Raw genomic sequence first — 17,020 nt, 5'->3', positions numbered from 1 at the left:
AGAGAAACCCTGTCTCGAAAAACCAAAAAAAAAAAAAAAAAAAGAAACTGTGATTTTGCCAGGCAGTGGTGGCGCACACCTTTAATGCCAGCACTTGGGAGGCAGAGCCAGGTAGATCTCTGTGAGTTCGAGGCCAGCCTGGTCTACAGAGTGAGATCGAGGACAGGCTCCAAAACTACACAGAGAAACTCTGTCTTGAAAAAAAAAGAAAAAGAAAAGAAACTGATTTCATTATACTGTGCCATAGTTTGAATCTGGAGTGTCCCCAAAGGCCTATATACTGAGGACCTAGTGACCAGCCTGTGTCACTGCTGGAAGGTGGCAGAATCTTTAGGAGGTAGTTCCTCGAGAAGGAAGTTGTATCACTGAGTGCATTTATTTCCTTGAAGGGGATGTTGGGACCAGGTCACTTCCTTCCTCGTCTCTCTCCCCTCCTCTGCCCTCTTTGCTCTACCTCCTTTCTTCTTTTCCTCTCCCCCTCCATGACTCCAGCCCTCCTAGATGCCATGAGGTAGTTCCCTCTGCCGCGCTCCTGCTGTGATGCAAAGTGCTGACACAGGCTCACAGTAACAGCCAAACCACCATGGAACAAGCCACGCCTCAAACCCTACTTTCTTTAAACGGATCTTAGCCATTTTACTACCATCTTGCTAGGAAGCTAACACAGGCCCTTAGTGAATTCAGCCTTAATAAACACCCACATTATACATTTTAAAAATTCTGTTGTAACTCAAATTCCCTGTGCAAAACAGATCTTGAGTCCCTGCACCTTTCAAGTTTCAACAGGTCACACTGTCCCCAGCCTTCACCACCTGTCTCCCCACTTACTTAAGTCTATGTCTACTTCTGTTCCTCCTGTGTTTTACTGGCTGTCCCCCATACCGGCCTCTGGCAAAGGTAGGAGCAACATGGAATTGACCTAGACAACATGACCAAGATAGTCTCTGCCTCCTAGTCCCTCCTGGAAGTTCATCTGAGATACTACCAACCCCTACAGGAAAAGCCCTAATGATCAGGTCCTTATTATTTATTTACTTTTTTGGACGATTTCATATGGCTCAGATCACCCTGGTTTTCAATTTGGGACCCCCAGTTTCCCCAGTGCTGGACTTAAAAGACTTGTAATCTTTTAATATCCTACCATGCCTACCTTCACCCTGGACTCTCACATTAGTCCTATCTGCCTTTGATGGACGACTCCGATACCTGCCTCTGGGCCTCACACAAATGGTTTTCCTTTACCAGGAACACTGTTTCTCTGGATCTCTTTGTCATTGTTTGATGCCAGTTCGATGTCATCCTGACATTATTCTTAACAGCACAATGAAGCAGCTTTCTACTCAGTCATTCTCTAAAGTACTTACCACTGTATGAACTGCTTGCATTCTAAAATCTCTATATCTACCACATATTTTAAATCAAAACATTCCAACATTTGAAAACATCTTTGCAGATAAGTAGAATAATGAATCCCAGAATTCTTCCTACCAATCAACCATATAACAATACCAAAAGTTACTCAGTGTATACTTGTGTTATCTGTTTCATATGTAGCAATACATTTCAATCTTACAACATCCTATGAAACAGCACTACACTTTAGAAATGGAAAAAATTAAGGCACAGAAGACAGTTGTTCAGTGTCATAGAGCTAGTTAAGAAGCAGAACCAGAACTGAAGCCAGGTCTGACTGGTCATAAAATATAAGCTTTTAACCATTATTCTACCAAGTTCCTAGGCTGTCTCCGCCCTAAAGTTGCTATGTTCTAACTATACCACCATAACATTCAAAGTAAAAACCTGGTACTGTGGTTCTCCCACCAAAACTAATACTGAGATGCGGTCTCCATTGTAATGGTACTGTGAGATGGTGGGGTCTTTCATAGGCTTTTGGTCTAAAAGGAATGTACCCTAATGAAGACATTAGGGTAGCTCTCAGAAAAGTGGTCAAGACCAAAGTGGGTTATTTACAGTCAGTTTGCTTCTCTTTGCTTTCTCTTACACACATACCCCTTTCACACACACGCACTTCTCCATTACGAGCTGCTACAACGGCACAGGACCTTCACAAGAAGTTGACCAGATGTGCCCATCTGATCCTGGACATCCCAGCCTCCAGAACTGGGAGCCAAAAATAAGCCTTTCGGTATTCCTTGTCCAGTCCTGGGTACTGTGTTACAGCAACACGAAGTGGACATGAGTGACTTCGACCCCTTTCAACACATTCCATACTTACTCTTTTCACATTGTTACCACCACCCAGGCAACCAAGAGCTTCAGATCTTTCTGCAAAGAACTCTCCTAATGACAGGCGTAGGTAACTGCCATCATCTTTGTCGAAATCTGATGTGCCAAGTGATTTCCTCAACAAATGGTAATTAACTGTAGCCACCCAGGACGTATCACCAAGTGCAACTGAAGTATTCTGAACATCTATTTTTTCATCCTAGAAAAGAATAAAGTTATTGTTCCATTTTTTCCCCCTCAACAAGGCTTCTCCTTGTTCTTCTAATGTGTGAAACTAAAAATAAAAGAACTAAGAAAACTTAAAAATTAACTTTTTCAAAATGTGGCCCAAAACATTTAGATAAACATAAGGATGAGCAGTTACTGAAGTCTACAGAAGGATTCATTTTTGTATACATGTTACAATATGCACTGTCTGGGGCTGGAGAGATGGCTCAGTGGTTAAGAGCACTGACTGCTCTTCCAGAGGTCCTGAGTTCAATTCCCAGCAACCACATGGTGGCTCACAACCACCTGCAATTAGATCTGGTGCCCTCTTCTGGCCTGCAAAGACACATGCAGGCAGAACACTGTATACATAATAAATAAAATAAATCTTAAAAAAAAAAAAAAAAAAAAAAAAAAAAAAAAAAAAAAAAAACAAACAATATGCACTGTCTGAATATATTAATCAAACACGAACTGTCACAATATATACATCTTTTTTTTTCTTTTGGTTTTTCAAGACAGGGTTTCTCTGTGTAGTTCTGGAGCCTGTCCTAGAACTTACACTTTATCCCAGGCTGGCCTCGAACTCACAGAGATCCCCCTGCCTCTGCCTCCCAAGTGCTGGGATTAAAGGTGTGCACCACCATCGCCTGGCGAATATACACATCTTTACCAAACATAAAGAGAATTACAGGCTGGGCGGTGGTGGCACACGCCTTTAATCCCAGCACTCGGGAGGCAGAGGCAGGCGGAGGCCAGCCTGGTCTAAAGAGTAAGTTCCAGGAAAGGCACAAAGCTACACAGAGAAACCCTGTCTTGAAAAAACAAAAAACAAAAAAACAAAAAAAAAAAAGAGAATTACTTTTCTTAAAACATTTTTAAAAAGCACAGAGATATCCATGGAAACTTTAGAAACAATTTTAAGTAAATTAAAGATAAGTCTGGGGCCAGAGAAATGGTTCAGTGGTTAAGAGTGTATACTACTCCTCCAGAGGACCCCAAAACCACTCCCAGCACCCACACCTGATACCTCACTGCCTGCAATTATAGCTCCACAAGATCTGATACCTGTGAGCTCTGCGGTTACCTGCACTCACATGCAGGTACTTATACATACACATAATTAAAAGTAATTCTCTTTAATTCTTTTTAAAAATTTTAGGCCAAGCCAGGCAGTGATGGCTCATGCCTTTAATCCCAGCACTCAGGAGGCAGAGGCAGGTGGATTTCAGTGAGTTCAAGGCCAGCCTGGTCTACAAAGCGAGTTCCAGGACAGCAAGGGCTACACAGAGAGACCCTATCTCAAAAAAAAACAAAAAAAAGGAAAATAGGCCAGTAGCCTGACTACTTGAGCTTACTCACCAGGACACATGGTGGAAGGAGAAAACGTACCACGAGCCATGGAACACACATGCTGGCCCTAAGTATCCCCTACCACAGACACACAATAAATAAATAAATAAACGCAAACTGTCGTGTTTACTCCCGTTCCGTACAACACCGGAAATGCAGTGCAGAGTTTCATGGGCCAGGCACTCCCTCCAAAGGTGTATTTTACAATATCAGTTTTCAACTAATAATTTAGAACAAACAAGTAAAAGTTGTCATAAAATGAAAAAAAAGTGAAATAATTCTATAGTAACTACTGGGGGAGGAGTTTTTTTTGGTCCAAATTTAAATTAATACAAGAAAAAATTTAAATCTAGGTTAGAACAAGTAATCACAAACCTGTATAAATGGATGTTCTTTATTGAATTCTTCTTCATCTTTTGCAATTAAATCCAATACTTCACCTTAAAAAGAAACAAGTTTATATAAGTACATTATATTAGCACACACAGAAAGCAAATTAAGGAGACACTCTTTTTCATGGGGAGAGGTGCACATGTTGGGGTTGCACTTCTGCAGGTTCCCTTGTCTGGTATGGAGGCAGCAGTCAACTTCAGGTGTCTTCCTCTACTGATCCAAACCTCCTGTTTTGAGACAAGGACTCTTGCTGAACCTGGGGTTCACTTTTCCCCTACAATGGCTAGCTAGCAAGCCCCCAGCATCTGTCATTTTCCCTCCAACCCTGCACTAGGGTGACAAGCACACACCACCCACCACCTTCGACCCCCCCAGTCTTTACATGAATACCATGAGTCAGAACTCAGGCCTCATGCTTCTATAGCAAACACTTTTATCCACTGGGCCGACTCTCAAGTTCTGAAATATAATTTCTTTAAGTATGTAAAAATTCCATTCACATGACTTATAATTATGTTAAGTACACAAGGTTGTCAAATTTCCACTAAAATGCACAAAACTGTAACTAATTTCATCAACAATTTGCCCTAATTAATTTTGGAAAGGCATTTACACATAATTCTAATTGAATGCAAGCACGATGTCATGTACCTACAGTATCACCCATTAAGGAAGCTCAGGCAGGAGAATCACTTGAGCCCAGGGGCTTAAGGCCAAACTGGGTAACATAGCAGGGTTCTAGCCATAATAAGAAAAATTCCAGACTCAGGAAATGGCTAAGCAGGTAAAGTACTTCCCAAGCAAGCAGAAGAACCCAAGTTCAAATCCCCAGAACCCATGTAGAAGCCAGACATGGTAGCACACAAGTCTACAATCCCTGTGTCCTGCAGGAATACGGGAGTGGGAGAAAGGAGAATCTGGAAGCTCATGGGCCAGGCCAACAGTTAATAAGAGGAAATCTTATTTCAAAAAAAAAAAAAAAAAAAAAAGGATAGAAAGTAAAGACAAGCATCTGAGGTTGTTCTGATCCCCACACACGATGCACAAGATGCACAAGATGCAACAGTTGCATGTCTGCCTGCATATGCACGCTACAGCCACATGTCATACATACAACACTCACACAAATTAAATAATTAAACACTCATTCTTTAAATTAATCAAGGCTCCAATTATTTTAGCTTTAAACAGTTGAAAACATGCAAATTAAGAACTTTGTCTAGGAAGGTGGTGGTGCAGCCTTGAATGCCAACACTCAAAAGGTAGAAGCAGGCAGATCTCCGAGTTTAAGGCCAACCTGGTCTACACAGTGAGTTCTAGGAGCCAGAGATATGTAGAGGGAACCTGTCTCAATGTCTCAAAGAAAGAAAGAAAAATAAATCTGTCTAGAGCTGGAGAGATGGCTCAGTGGCTAACAGCATGTACTACTCTCCCTGAGGATCTGAATTCAGTTCCCAGCACCTCCATCAGATGATTCACAATCACCTGTAACTCCGGCTCTAGCGAGATCCAACTCCTCTGGCCTCTGTAGGCACCTGCACTCATGTGCACATACCTATCTATACACAGATAAGTACATAATTTAAAAAATAACAAAAATAAATCTTTTTAAAAAAGAAAAAAGAAAGAAACTTGTCTATGTACATACACAGTATTTCATCTGACTAAAAGCCTCTCTACAAGTTAGTTACAAAGAAAACTGCTAGAATGCCCATGTACTTGTGTGGCCAGGAATGTACCAACCTTACAAAGTCCCACATCCCAGAACAACTCAGAAATAGGTAGTCCTCTAACATCTGACCTCAAAAACCCAAACGAGTACCTTTGCTTTCGTGGGGACGTGTCTGCCTGATCACACATCCTAATCTCTAGGACAAAAACACAAAGTAAGGAAGCTGGGAGTGGTGGACAAAGAGGAGCAGAAGCCATGGCACTGGATTGGGGAGCACAGCAAACAAGGAAGTTTTAAACACACGGCTAACTCACATGAGACCAGGGTCGACTCTATCTGTCTGTGGTCCAGGCCTCTGTCTGCTACTTCAAGACTGTACAGAAAGGGGAAGAGTGAACTAGAAGAACAGCCCACTCATGGCCAAAGCAAGGACACTGTCCTCTCATGTGCCCACAAAGAACTAATTAGATCCAAACTATCCTTTTGGACAAGTGGACAGTCTCACATTCACAACTTGAGACGCAAATGAGAACAGACAGAGTTCTGCTTCTAGTAAGGAAAATCAGAGAGTCGAGCACAGCTCAGGATTCCTGTTGCCAGAATGATGCTGGTATGTCTCTGCTGAAGCAATCACCGTGACAGAGGACCTATGACTGAACATCAAGAAAACCACGAAGCCCCCAAAATTAGATGCAAAATAGTATAATTTATACAGACATGTTTCTGTGGATCTATAACTCAAAAAAAGCTAAAAACACTATTGTAAAATGTGAAAGCATCAACCAACCAAATCTAACAGTCAAGAAAGGGCAAATAGGAAACTCAGTCCACGGGAAGATAACACAGAAGAACCTTGATTTGCTTGCATGAGTTAGCATTACACAGTGTTTAAAAATCATGGGATTGATACATCAAAATACTACTTATTACATTTCAAAGTGCTTTTCCTAAGGGATTTCTCAGTTAATTATCTCCAATACTCTAGTGTTGCCTTTCTGCTTCTCAAAAATCAGCCATGGACATTAAGAAAGAAGAGTTTCCATTTTTAGAAAAATATAAACCTAGTTATTACCTAACCTAAAATAATAATCACCTGAATTTTGTCACTGGTTAAACATTAAAGCAGGCTTCATGTCTTTCCTTACATGTTTACTTGTTAGGACAACAAACAGGAGTAATGTAAAACTGCATCCTGTTTCCTTCTACCAAGCCTTGTAACTGTCTTCTATATCCTTTGTACTAAACAATTTCCAGAACACAACAATTATTTCAGAAAGGACTTTATATGACTGACCAATACAAGTTGACTAGTCTCAAAACATCATCATAAACAATGAATCTGGCACAACAAAATTGGCTATCTATATACTTACTACCAGATCTGAAGTCTTCATTCATTTCATTATTTGGAGACATCTGTAAATCTTGCTGATCAGTAAAAGATGTGTAGTATGCAAGGTCAGTGACCCATTTGCCATCCTCATTTTGGTAGACTACGTTCTGTGAGAGATCTGTTTCTAAAAAGTAAATTCCAAAACCACTGAATGACGCATACAACAACTAACTTACTTAACAATAGTGTTGAAGTCTGCTCAAAATAGGTTTAAAAAAAAAAAAAGGAAAATCCATTTCCCAAAAAGAAAAATATCTTTTTGATGGCAACATGCCAAGCTTACTAAGAAGTCTATAATGGAAGATGAGACATAATGGGGAAAAGACTCAGAAAGGTACATTTACAGGGCTGGAGAGATGGTGTTAAGTTAAGAGCACTGGCTGCTCTTCTAGAGGTCCTGAATTCAATTCCCAGCAACCACATGGTGGCTCACAACCATCTATAATGGGATCTGGTGCCCTCTTCTGGCGTGCAGGCAGAACACCATACATAATAAATAAATAAAATATTTTTTAAAAAAAAGGTATATTTGCACTAGATGTCTGCTTAACATTATTATTTCTGAGCAATACTAGTATATTTCAAAAATCTTTAAAATCCGTAATAACAAGGAGGAGCTCATGGGGTCCTGCCTTACCCAGGGGAGCCAACGGCAGTCAAGGGCCAATGCAGGGAGAGGAAACTATTTTCTTTAGTGATGTAACTACTACGGAGTTACTTATACTCCAGAAGACAGTCTCAAAAACCATGTGCACTGGCTCTAGTTAAACCCAATGGGCCACAAAGCAGAAACAAACACATAAAAGACATCAAAGTGAGATGGGGACTTGATGGGGAGGAGTTTGTGGGTGAGAGGAGGGTCAGAGAGGGTGGAGATGAATGTGACCAGAATGGATTAAATGGTTGTTGAACTTGGGGTTTTTGTGGGACTCCTAACAGTGGGAGTGAGGATGTCTCTGACTCTTTTTCCTGCTCTCAGGACCCTTTTCCCCATTAGGTTGCCTCGTCCAGCCCTCATGAGGGTTTGTACTTAGTCTTCTTGTAGACTGTTATGTCGTATATTGTTACGTTTTATTGTATATTGATACCCCTGTGAGTACTCTTTCCTAAAGGGAAATGGAGGAGCAGTGAATCTGGGGAAGAAGTAAGGTGGGGGCAGGGCAGGACTGGGAGGAGTGAAGGAGAGGCAGCTGTAGTTGGGATGTATTATATGAAATAATAATAATCCATGACAATATTAAAGTACTTCAGAGAGTTCTACATGGCAGTTCAGCCTACTCTAAATATATACACATCTTATACACTTCTTTAATTCTACTTATGATGAAATAGTTCACTTACGGTCATTAGGCTTTGTAACGGACTCATAAAATTCACATGCTCTCCTTTCACAAGTTGGTGACCAAAGAGAATCAGAAGAACTAACTCCATTGTCACCATTAGTCTTCAGAGATGCAATGCTCTCAACTTTTTGAACAAACACTGTAGGAGTCTCCGTGTTTAAGCATCTATCCACATTCAAAACTGTTTCTAAATCTGAAGCCAAATGCTTATTTTGGTGAGAAGACTCTGAATCCTGTTTTGTGGAGTCAGCCGGGTCAAAGCCACCTTTCACATCATTTGTGTTGTGACTATAAGTAGGGTTGAGTGTCTCATCCACAGTACGCAGCATTTTCCCCAGAACATCCTCTCCTGCACATTCCTTTAAAAATTGATTAATGAAACAACAGTAAAAGTTTGTTTTTCACACTCATTTTAACACTTAATGGAGAAAGCAACGCAATTGCTAAAAAATGATTATTATATAAATAAACCGCCTATATAGTATTCAGTATATCCTGGACTATGTATGAGCCAAATTTAAGCAATTTACCAAAACCAACTTTAAATGTGGTCGTGCTCAAGTCTATTCACAGATGCATTCAGTGTTCTCAGTTTGGTTATTGTAATTAAAAGAGAGAGCGAGAGCGAGAGCGAGAGCGAGAGCGAGAGAGAGAGAGAGAGAGAGAGAGAGAGAGAGAGAGAGAGAGAGCGAGAGAGAGAGAGAGAGAGAGCGAGAGAGAGAGCGAGAGAAGGATGTTCATGGACTGACTATTACTGTGCCTCATCAGTTGGGGCCCAAAGCTGATCCTAGCTCTAGCAGAATCCAAAAGCTGTTCCATCTCTTTAAAGAAGATGATGTCTTGCCAATATGCTGTCAGGAAGCCTCAAACAAAGAAGATAATAAAAAAAAACCCAGGACCAAAACACTCAAGATTCAGGGTTTTAGCAGGCCGTGATGGCGCATACCTTTGATCTCAGTGCTCAAGTTGGAGGCAGGTAGATCTCTGAGTTCGAGGTCAGCATGGTCTACAGAGGGACTTCCTGGATATTGAGGACTACACAGAGAAACCCTATCTTGAAAAAAAACAAAAAAACAAGTCTTCCAGCAGTGGGCTGCATCTCCTCAAACCACTGTCCAAACAAAACCATCCTTCCTTTCTTCACCTGCCTCTGTCAGGTCAGGGGTAAGTTACTACACAGCCTTAGACTGGAAAGACCATTTCAGTCAGGTGAGGGAAGGCGGGGAGGGAGCTAGGCTAGACAGACACACACGAAAATGTAGAAGTCAGAAATGGCTAAAATGTTTCAGGACAGAAAAAACCAGGTGGCATCAGAACAAAGAGAAATCTAACATATGAAAAGAAACATGCTTGAGCAAAGTAAAAGACAACGATTGCTTTGGTGGTGTTTTTGTTTTGTTTGTTTGTTGTTGTCAGGTTCCCATGTATCCCAGACTATTCTGAACTATCTAGCTGCTCTGACCTTCAAGTTCCAATCGTCTTGCCTCCACCCCCTGCTGGAATTCAATGCATAGACCACCACACCCAGACCCAGCTATGTGCTTTATTAAATGACAGCACACTAGCTTAAAGAACTTTTCAAATGAATAACCTAAATGCATGACTTCGGATGTTTAAATCTAAGAAAAATGTATACAATTGCTTATGTTAGTGATACTAAAGATACATACAGTCAAACACAAATCATATGAGTAGTGACTTTTATATTTTTTCATATTTTTCAGAGGCTAACAGTGGTTGCTTATTTTGAAAATCTGGTATCATACAAACATGAGAGATTCGAAGGAAGTTGAAATACAATGCTTATCAACTTACTCTGCTTTGATCTGGAACAATATCCTTCAAATTGTGTGCCCCTTCCTTCTCAGTTTTCCAGGTATGAGAAGAAAATGATGATACACTATCTATCTGCTTTATATTATCTACAATACCTGCACAGCCACCTGAAAACAAAGAAAAAAGGTTAAATGGAAAATGTCAACGTTTAGGTAGTCTAATGTAATAACTCTGTCTTTTTAGCTTAATACTTAGTATTCATATGACAAATTTAGAAAACTGGAAACAAGTGAAAATAAGCATCAGTAAGGGAATGCACATCAGAAACCAGGGGGCATACAGAAAGTTGATTTCTAGTTCTCAAATGTCTGAGTAGTACGCAACCATTTAAAATCCCAACCCAAGAACATATAACTGTATTTCTAGCAGAACCAATTCACACAGGCATTACCATAACTATTTCTTGTGTAAGAGGTAACTGATCTTCTGCTCAGGTATTAAAACATAGACTCAAAGTTTTTAGGCTGAAGATTTTAAGAGAAAATGAGTTATTTGATAACAAATCATAGGAAAGATTTTTTTTTTCTAAAAAGATAAACTCAAACCCAAATTTAAGAACAAAGGAGAGACAGACATGGAGGCTCATGCCTAACATTTCAGAAGTCAATAGGCTAAGGCTGCAAGATTTCAATGAGTTTGTCCATCTGGAATATACCGTAAGATCCAGGCCAGTCTAAGTTACTATATGAAACCTTGTCTCAAACAAGCAAAGAAAAAAAAAAAAAATCATACTTTAACACTTACTGGTCCCAGGGAGACAACCATGGCCTTCCTCAGACTCTCTCTGAGTTGTTCCAGAACTTCCTGAAGTACATGCATCATGGGAAATCAGAGAGCTATTATTTTCTAATTGGAACTCACAGTTTAAGATATTGTTTTCATTTGCCTGTTAAGAAAATATCCTCTTTTAAATTAAAAAAGAACATTTTGAGGAAAATGTCGAGAACAGAATGTCTGCTTTACTGAGGGATGCCAAATAGAAAATAAGGGAAAAATCAGAAAAACCACCATGGCAACCACCAGTGTAATTAATATTTTATTCCAAGAGGCTTTAGCAATTAAACTACCACCAGTTTGTGAAGACTTTGCTGGAGACAGGATGTTTACAACTCCTGTATATGTCATCACACAAATGATTTAATCACAAAGGAAAAAGCATCTGCATCAAGAGACATATGACCAACAATGACATTATCAAACACAAAAATGGTACAAACACAAATGTGTCTGTCTACTGCTGTTAAGGAGTGAATACACAGCACTGCATATGTTTAATCAACGTGCTCATGAGAAAAATCAATCACTAGAATTCTTCCAAATGTTTAACCTATTCGAATCAGGGGAAAGAGTAATCAGAAGTTTCCAGATTATGGGTCATTCTACAAAACAAAGAGCCTACATCTTATAAAATGCTTAATGTATAAAAGAATTGCGAAGTTAGAATAAAGAAACACAGCAACTACAGGCCATATAACCTTTGATTAAATTATGAATCATAAACAGTAAAACTAAAGAACATTTTAGAGATAACTGAGCAAATTAGAATATGGACATTAATTTAAAACAATGTATCAGGCGCTAGAGAGATGGCTCAATGGTTAAGAACTGCTGTAGAACAATCCTTTTCTCATTATGAATATGTATTACTCTCATTGGTTAATAAAAAGCCGACAGGCAGATAGCTGGGCAGGAAATTAGGAAGGAAAACCATACTGAGAATGATGGGAAGGAGGAGGGTGGAGTCAGAAGACCAGCTAGCTGCAGAAAAAAACAGGACTGTAGAAATGAGGTAACATGCCATGAGCCACGTGGTAATACATAGATTAATAAAAATGGGTTAATTTAAATGTAAAAGTTATCTAGTAACAACCCTGAGCTATCAGGCAAGCATTTATTAGTACTATTAAGCCTCTAAGTGATTATTTGGGACTAGTCGGTGGGGACAGGAAACATCTGATTACAAAGAATACTGGCTGCTATTCTAGAGGATTTGTGTCTGGTTCTAGAACCCACTTAGTGGATTACAACCATCTGTACCTGCAGTCCCAAAGGATCTGACACCCTCTTCTGGCCTCTGAGGGCACCAGGCATGCAATTAGTCCACAAATATACATGCCAGCAAAACACCCACACATATAAATATATTTTAATTTTAAACTACTGCATCAAAAGTAGATTAACAGCATTGTGATTATGTGGGGAAATGCCTCTTACTCACTGGTGATAAATCTAGTGTACAGTCACAAATCATATGCAATTTATTTTCAAATGATTCAGAGGGAGAAAAAATGGCAACAAAATATTAATTGCTCAATGCATAAAAGGATGCCCATGGACTACACTTTCTTCATTTTTCTGCCTTCTTGTATATAACCTAGGTTGGCCTTGAAATCCTAATCCAGTTTCCCAAGTGCTGGAATTCTTAACTTCCTTTTTTACTTTCTTAGTTGAGAGCAAAGTAAGAGAAGAGAGAGAGAAATCAAATTTTTCATCAGTTTTAAGTCCACAGAAAACCACAGTCTTAAGTTTAATGTTAACATGAAATGAACCAGATATGGTGGTACAAAATTCTAATCCTAGCAACTGGGGAGGTAGAGGCAGATGGATGAGATGTTCAAGGTCATCCTCAGCTACATAGTAAGTAGAGGCCAGAATGGTCTACATGAAACTGTATCTCAAAACAGCAACATTAAAAAAAAAAAAAAAAAAAACTAATGAGACACACAGTAATTTACAATATCAAATTTCAAAAATAAACAAATAAATAATAATAATCCAAAAAAAAAAAAAAAAAAAAGACTAGACATACTTGACAGAAATCACTTACAGGTAACTTAAAAACATTTTCTGGTGACTCCTGTCCTCCTGCTTCATATATCATCCCTGGAATAGCCAGCTGTTCAAAATATGCTTCTAAATGATCATCATAAAATTCTTCATCATTAATATCATCATCTATTGATAAAGTAGAATGAAAAATAAGATAGATTTTCAAATAGAAACTGAACTACACACAATTTTTAATAACAAAGGCTGATAAACATAAACGGGGCAGTGGATGACATAATTTTGTTTTTATGCTTAGCCTCAGAAACTATCATAAAGCCAGGTGAGGTAGTGCATACCCATAAATTCCTAACACTTAGAAGGCAGGAACAAAAAAAAAAGATTGCAAATTCAAGGCCACCCCAGTCTACAGAGCAAGTTTCAGGACAGTTACAGCTACATGAGTCTGTCTCAAAAAAGAAATCAGAGAAGTTGGGGGAGGGTTTAGGATACAATTCAGTGGTTGGTGTCTGTCTAACATGTCTGAGGTACAGCGTTGAAGACCCAGGACCACAGAAGAAAAGGAAAAACAGCACGGCAGAGAGAGAGATCAACTGATATAATTATCTGTGAAGCAGAAGGATCATGAAATCAAAGCCAGTGTGAGCTACACAGCAAGATCTTTTCACTCAAAAATTAAATAAAAATAATGCTGGGAGTGGTAGCCCATGTCTTTAATGCCAACACTTAGGTAGCCCATGCTTTTAATACCAACACATAGGAGGCAGATCAGTGGTGAGTTTCTGGGCAGCCTGATCTACCTACGGAATCTAGACCAGCCTACATAGTGAGACCCTGTCTCAAAAGAAATTAAAAATTAAAAATAAACTCTGCCACTCAGAAGAGTGTTAAAGGAAGAAAGAAAAGACAGGGGGGAAAATAACCCACCCAAAGTATAATGACTACTACAATGTAGACAAAAAGGGAAGTGGCAAAGGGAAGGCAGAAAACAGCCATTCTGTAGTACCAGAGGAGTCTTCCAGGCTTGTGAGTGTTAAAAGTCTCTCGTTTTCTAATAAGCTGGTATGGCTGAAATCACTGTCTGGAGTCTTGTCTTCAATATGCTTCCTAGCACCAGGCATGACAGTCTAAAAGGAAACAAAGGGCACAGGGCAACAAAAAAGACCAAGTATTTATTTAATCTGCAATGCCGTTAATCAGTGGAAAATACAGGTCAGTCAATGAAGAATTCCAGGCTTTACAGGGACTAGTAACTTCCCTTCTTGCCCTACTCTACCACCCGCACTGACCCACCTTCAAATTAAGGCCCTAACAAACTGCCTCCACAGCTTAGAGAGCTAGGAACACAGTTAATACACCACACAACTGAATTTGGGCAATGCGAGGCCTGCTACAGCAAGTGAATGCATTAAGAAAGCTGGAATAACTGCAGATAAGCACTGGAGGTCTCCTGTTGCAAATCACCCTCTGGAACAATGGAAGGATCTTTTTACTAGCACTTGAAGGAGACCCAATCTGGTGGTGGTGTAGGTCCGGGGTTCTGTTTATGTCTTTTCTCAGGACAATGAGGTTCCTCTTTGGATTCCTGAGCGGTGTGCGCCCTGTGACTGCTGCTGAAACCCAACACGGCAGAGACCTATTGGGCCTTAATGAAAAACTCTCCACTTCCGATGCCAATGGGGATTGAGAGCCCAATATGGCCAGCTTTGGCAAGCAGTAACATAAGCCTAGGAACTCGTGCTGGGATCAAGAAAAAGGGGCCTTGGCGGTTCGTGTTCCTGGAGTTGTGTCCATGTCAGTGGATGTCCACACGCTCCAGAAGAGAATCTGACATTGCTGCTGCCGTTGTTGCTGTCATAGCAGTGGCGGCCACCGCTGCTACTGTTTCTGGGATTACCATTTCATAATTGCTTACTACAGCTAGCACAGTGGAGACCCTGGCAGCAAAAGTAGCTACAACAGTTAATTAATCTTTCATCCTATTGGGCATGATAAATTTAATTCAATAGTTACATACATTTCGACTGGCTTTGAAAATTACAAATTTATAAACTCAAGTTCCATTTGCTTTTGGGATACCATCTTACAAGGACTCCAATTTGCAGCAAGGCTCGTTAAGGAAGGGAATGAATGGCTCAGTTGCCTTTAGCCTACTGGCTATGGATGGGATAGGACCTCTGTTGGTCCTTTCTGTGTCGAACACACAGATTGCAAGCCCAGTGCCACTTTGAGACCTTTGGCAGCAGTTAACTCTGCAACTCACACATGATTGAGCCTGTATGATAATGAGTATTCAGAGACGGGTAATACCTAGGGGGCGCTCACCAACCTAAGACAGAGCGCCTGTGTGGCCTGGGCAGGCGTCTCCATGACGGGTAAGGTGACCTGCTGACGTCCCACACAACCTAAGTCAGAAGCTCATTTTTTAGTAAAAGGGGGACCTGTAGGGTCCTGGTCCCCGTTTTGGGTAACTGTTGCCTTGCTTGCTGACCTTGATCTTGATATCCTTCCTATGCTAATTCCCTGCCAGTTCTACCCTCCTGAATGCTTAAGGGAAGTTCCTTGTCTGTGTATCCTGCATAATGGGCATTAACAGCTTGAATGCAAGATTGTAAAACAACTGCCCTCCGGGGTTCTCCCATTGTGCTGTAAGCCTGTATTTAAGACCTCTTCCCTCCTCCAATAAACAGCATTCGGCATTTAAAAAAAAAAAAAAGATGGAATAAGTAACCTTAGTCCAAGCAATCTTTCCTATCATTTCTTAGAACTACTTATTTCTATTCTGCCCAACCCAAGAACCAGCTAACACTAAAGGGCATGAGCAATTTACTAAAAACAGGTAAGGCCCAGAATGAAAATTTAACACTTCCTTGTGTCATTTATTTCACACCAATATTTAATATATATTAAACAACAGATACCAACTTAAGAGTTAATTGCAAAATATGCCTAATTTCAAGATTAAAAACATTGCATGTCAATGTGATTTTACATTGATACAGGACAGGACTCAGCTAATCCAATAAATACTTAGAACAACTTTTTTTTTTGAGACATGGTCTCACTATGTGGCTGGCTTGGAACTCACTATGTAGAACAGGCTGGTCTTGAACTCAGAGACCAAGTGCTGGGATCAAAGGCAAGCACCACCACATCCAGAAAGAACTACCTTTGAATGTCCTTATTACTAGAGGTAAACCACCCCACCTTTGTTTTTTTGACAGAAGGTGATGGTTAGGGTTTCAACTTGACAGAAGTTAGAATCACTTAGGAGATAGGTCTCTGGGTTTCTCTAATGCAATTACCTTGATTACATTAATTAAGGTGAAAAGACTCACCTGCTATAGGTGGTGCCATTCCCTAAGCAGGGAATCCAAGGTTGCATAAGAGTGGAGAGACACCAGGCATGGTGGTGCATGCCTTTAGTCCCAACACTCCTGAGGCAAAGGCAGGCAGATCTCTGTGAGTTCAAGGCCAACCTGCTCTACATAGCAAGTTCCAGGACAGCCAGGACTACAGAGTGACCTTGTCTCAAAACACAAAAAAAAAGAGCAGAGAAAGCAATCTAAACCTGGGCATGCCTGCAATTCCTTGCTCTGTTCCCAATTATGGATTTCCTAGAACTGGGTACTCAAGCTCGTGCTGCTGTAAACTCCCAGTTATAAGGGACCGCAATGTGGAACTGTGAGCTACAAGAAACCCTTTTAGCCCTTTTTCCCTTGTCTTCCTCAGGGTGTTTACCACAGCAACGGGAAAAGGATCTAAGACATTGAGACTTCCCATAGAGCC

At 40.3% G+C, this 17,020-nt stretch overlaps 1 protein-coding gene across 6 annotated transcripts in view; it reads right to left on the bottom strand.

Annotated features, from left to right (window-relative positions):
• The window catches only part of Cep192 (centrosomal protein 192), an 88,948-nt gene that overhangs the window by 58,537 nt on the left and 13,391 nt on the right, over positions 1–17,020 (bottom strand). For all 6 annotated transcript variants that reach the window (XR_008219233.1, XM_052742403.1, XM_052742405.1 and 3 more), the window contains exons 7-14: positions 14,238–14,358; positions 13,272–13,399; positions 11,189–11,330; positions 10,424–10,551; positions 8,607–8,967; positions 7,246–7,389; positions 4,183–4,247; positions 2,237–2,446 (exon numbers count right to left, since the gene is read on the bottom strand). Coding sequence is in view for 5 of the 6 variants with exons in the window: in XM_052742403.1 (XP_052598363.1) it covers positions 2,237–2,446; positions 4,183–4,247; positions 7,246–7,389; positions 8,607–8,967; positions 10,424–10,551; positions 11,189–11,330; positions 13,272–13,399; positions 14,238–14,358 (1,299 nt within the window). In the remaining variant the exon portion in view is untranslated. The remainder of the gene's footprint in view (positions 1–2,236; positions 2,447–4,182; positions 4,248–7,245; positions 7,390–8,606; positions 8,968–10,423; positions 10,552–11,188; positions 11,331–13,271; positions 13,400–14,237; positions 14,359–17,020) is intronic.

The sequence above is a fragment of the Peromyscus californicus genome, unplaced genomic scaffold (assembly GCF_007827085.1).
Source record: "Peromyscus californicus insignis strain IS unplaced genomic scaffold, ASM782708v3 Scaffold_17__1_contigs__length_78620276, whole genome shotgun sequence".
NCBI classification, from domain to species: Eukaryota; Metazoa; Chordata; class Mammalia; order Rodentia; family Cricetidae; genus Peromyscus; species Peromyscus californicus.
Note: the sequence above shows the minus strand (reverse complement) of the source record. Positions and strands in the feature narration are given on the sequence as shown.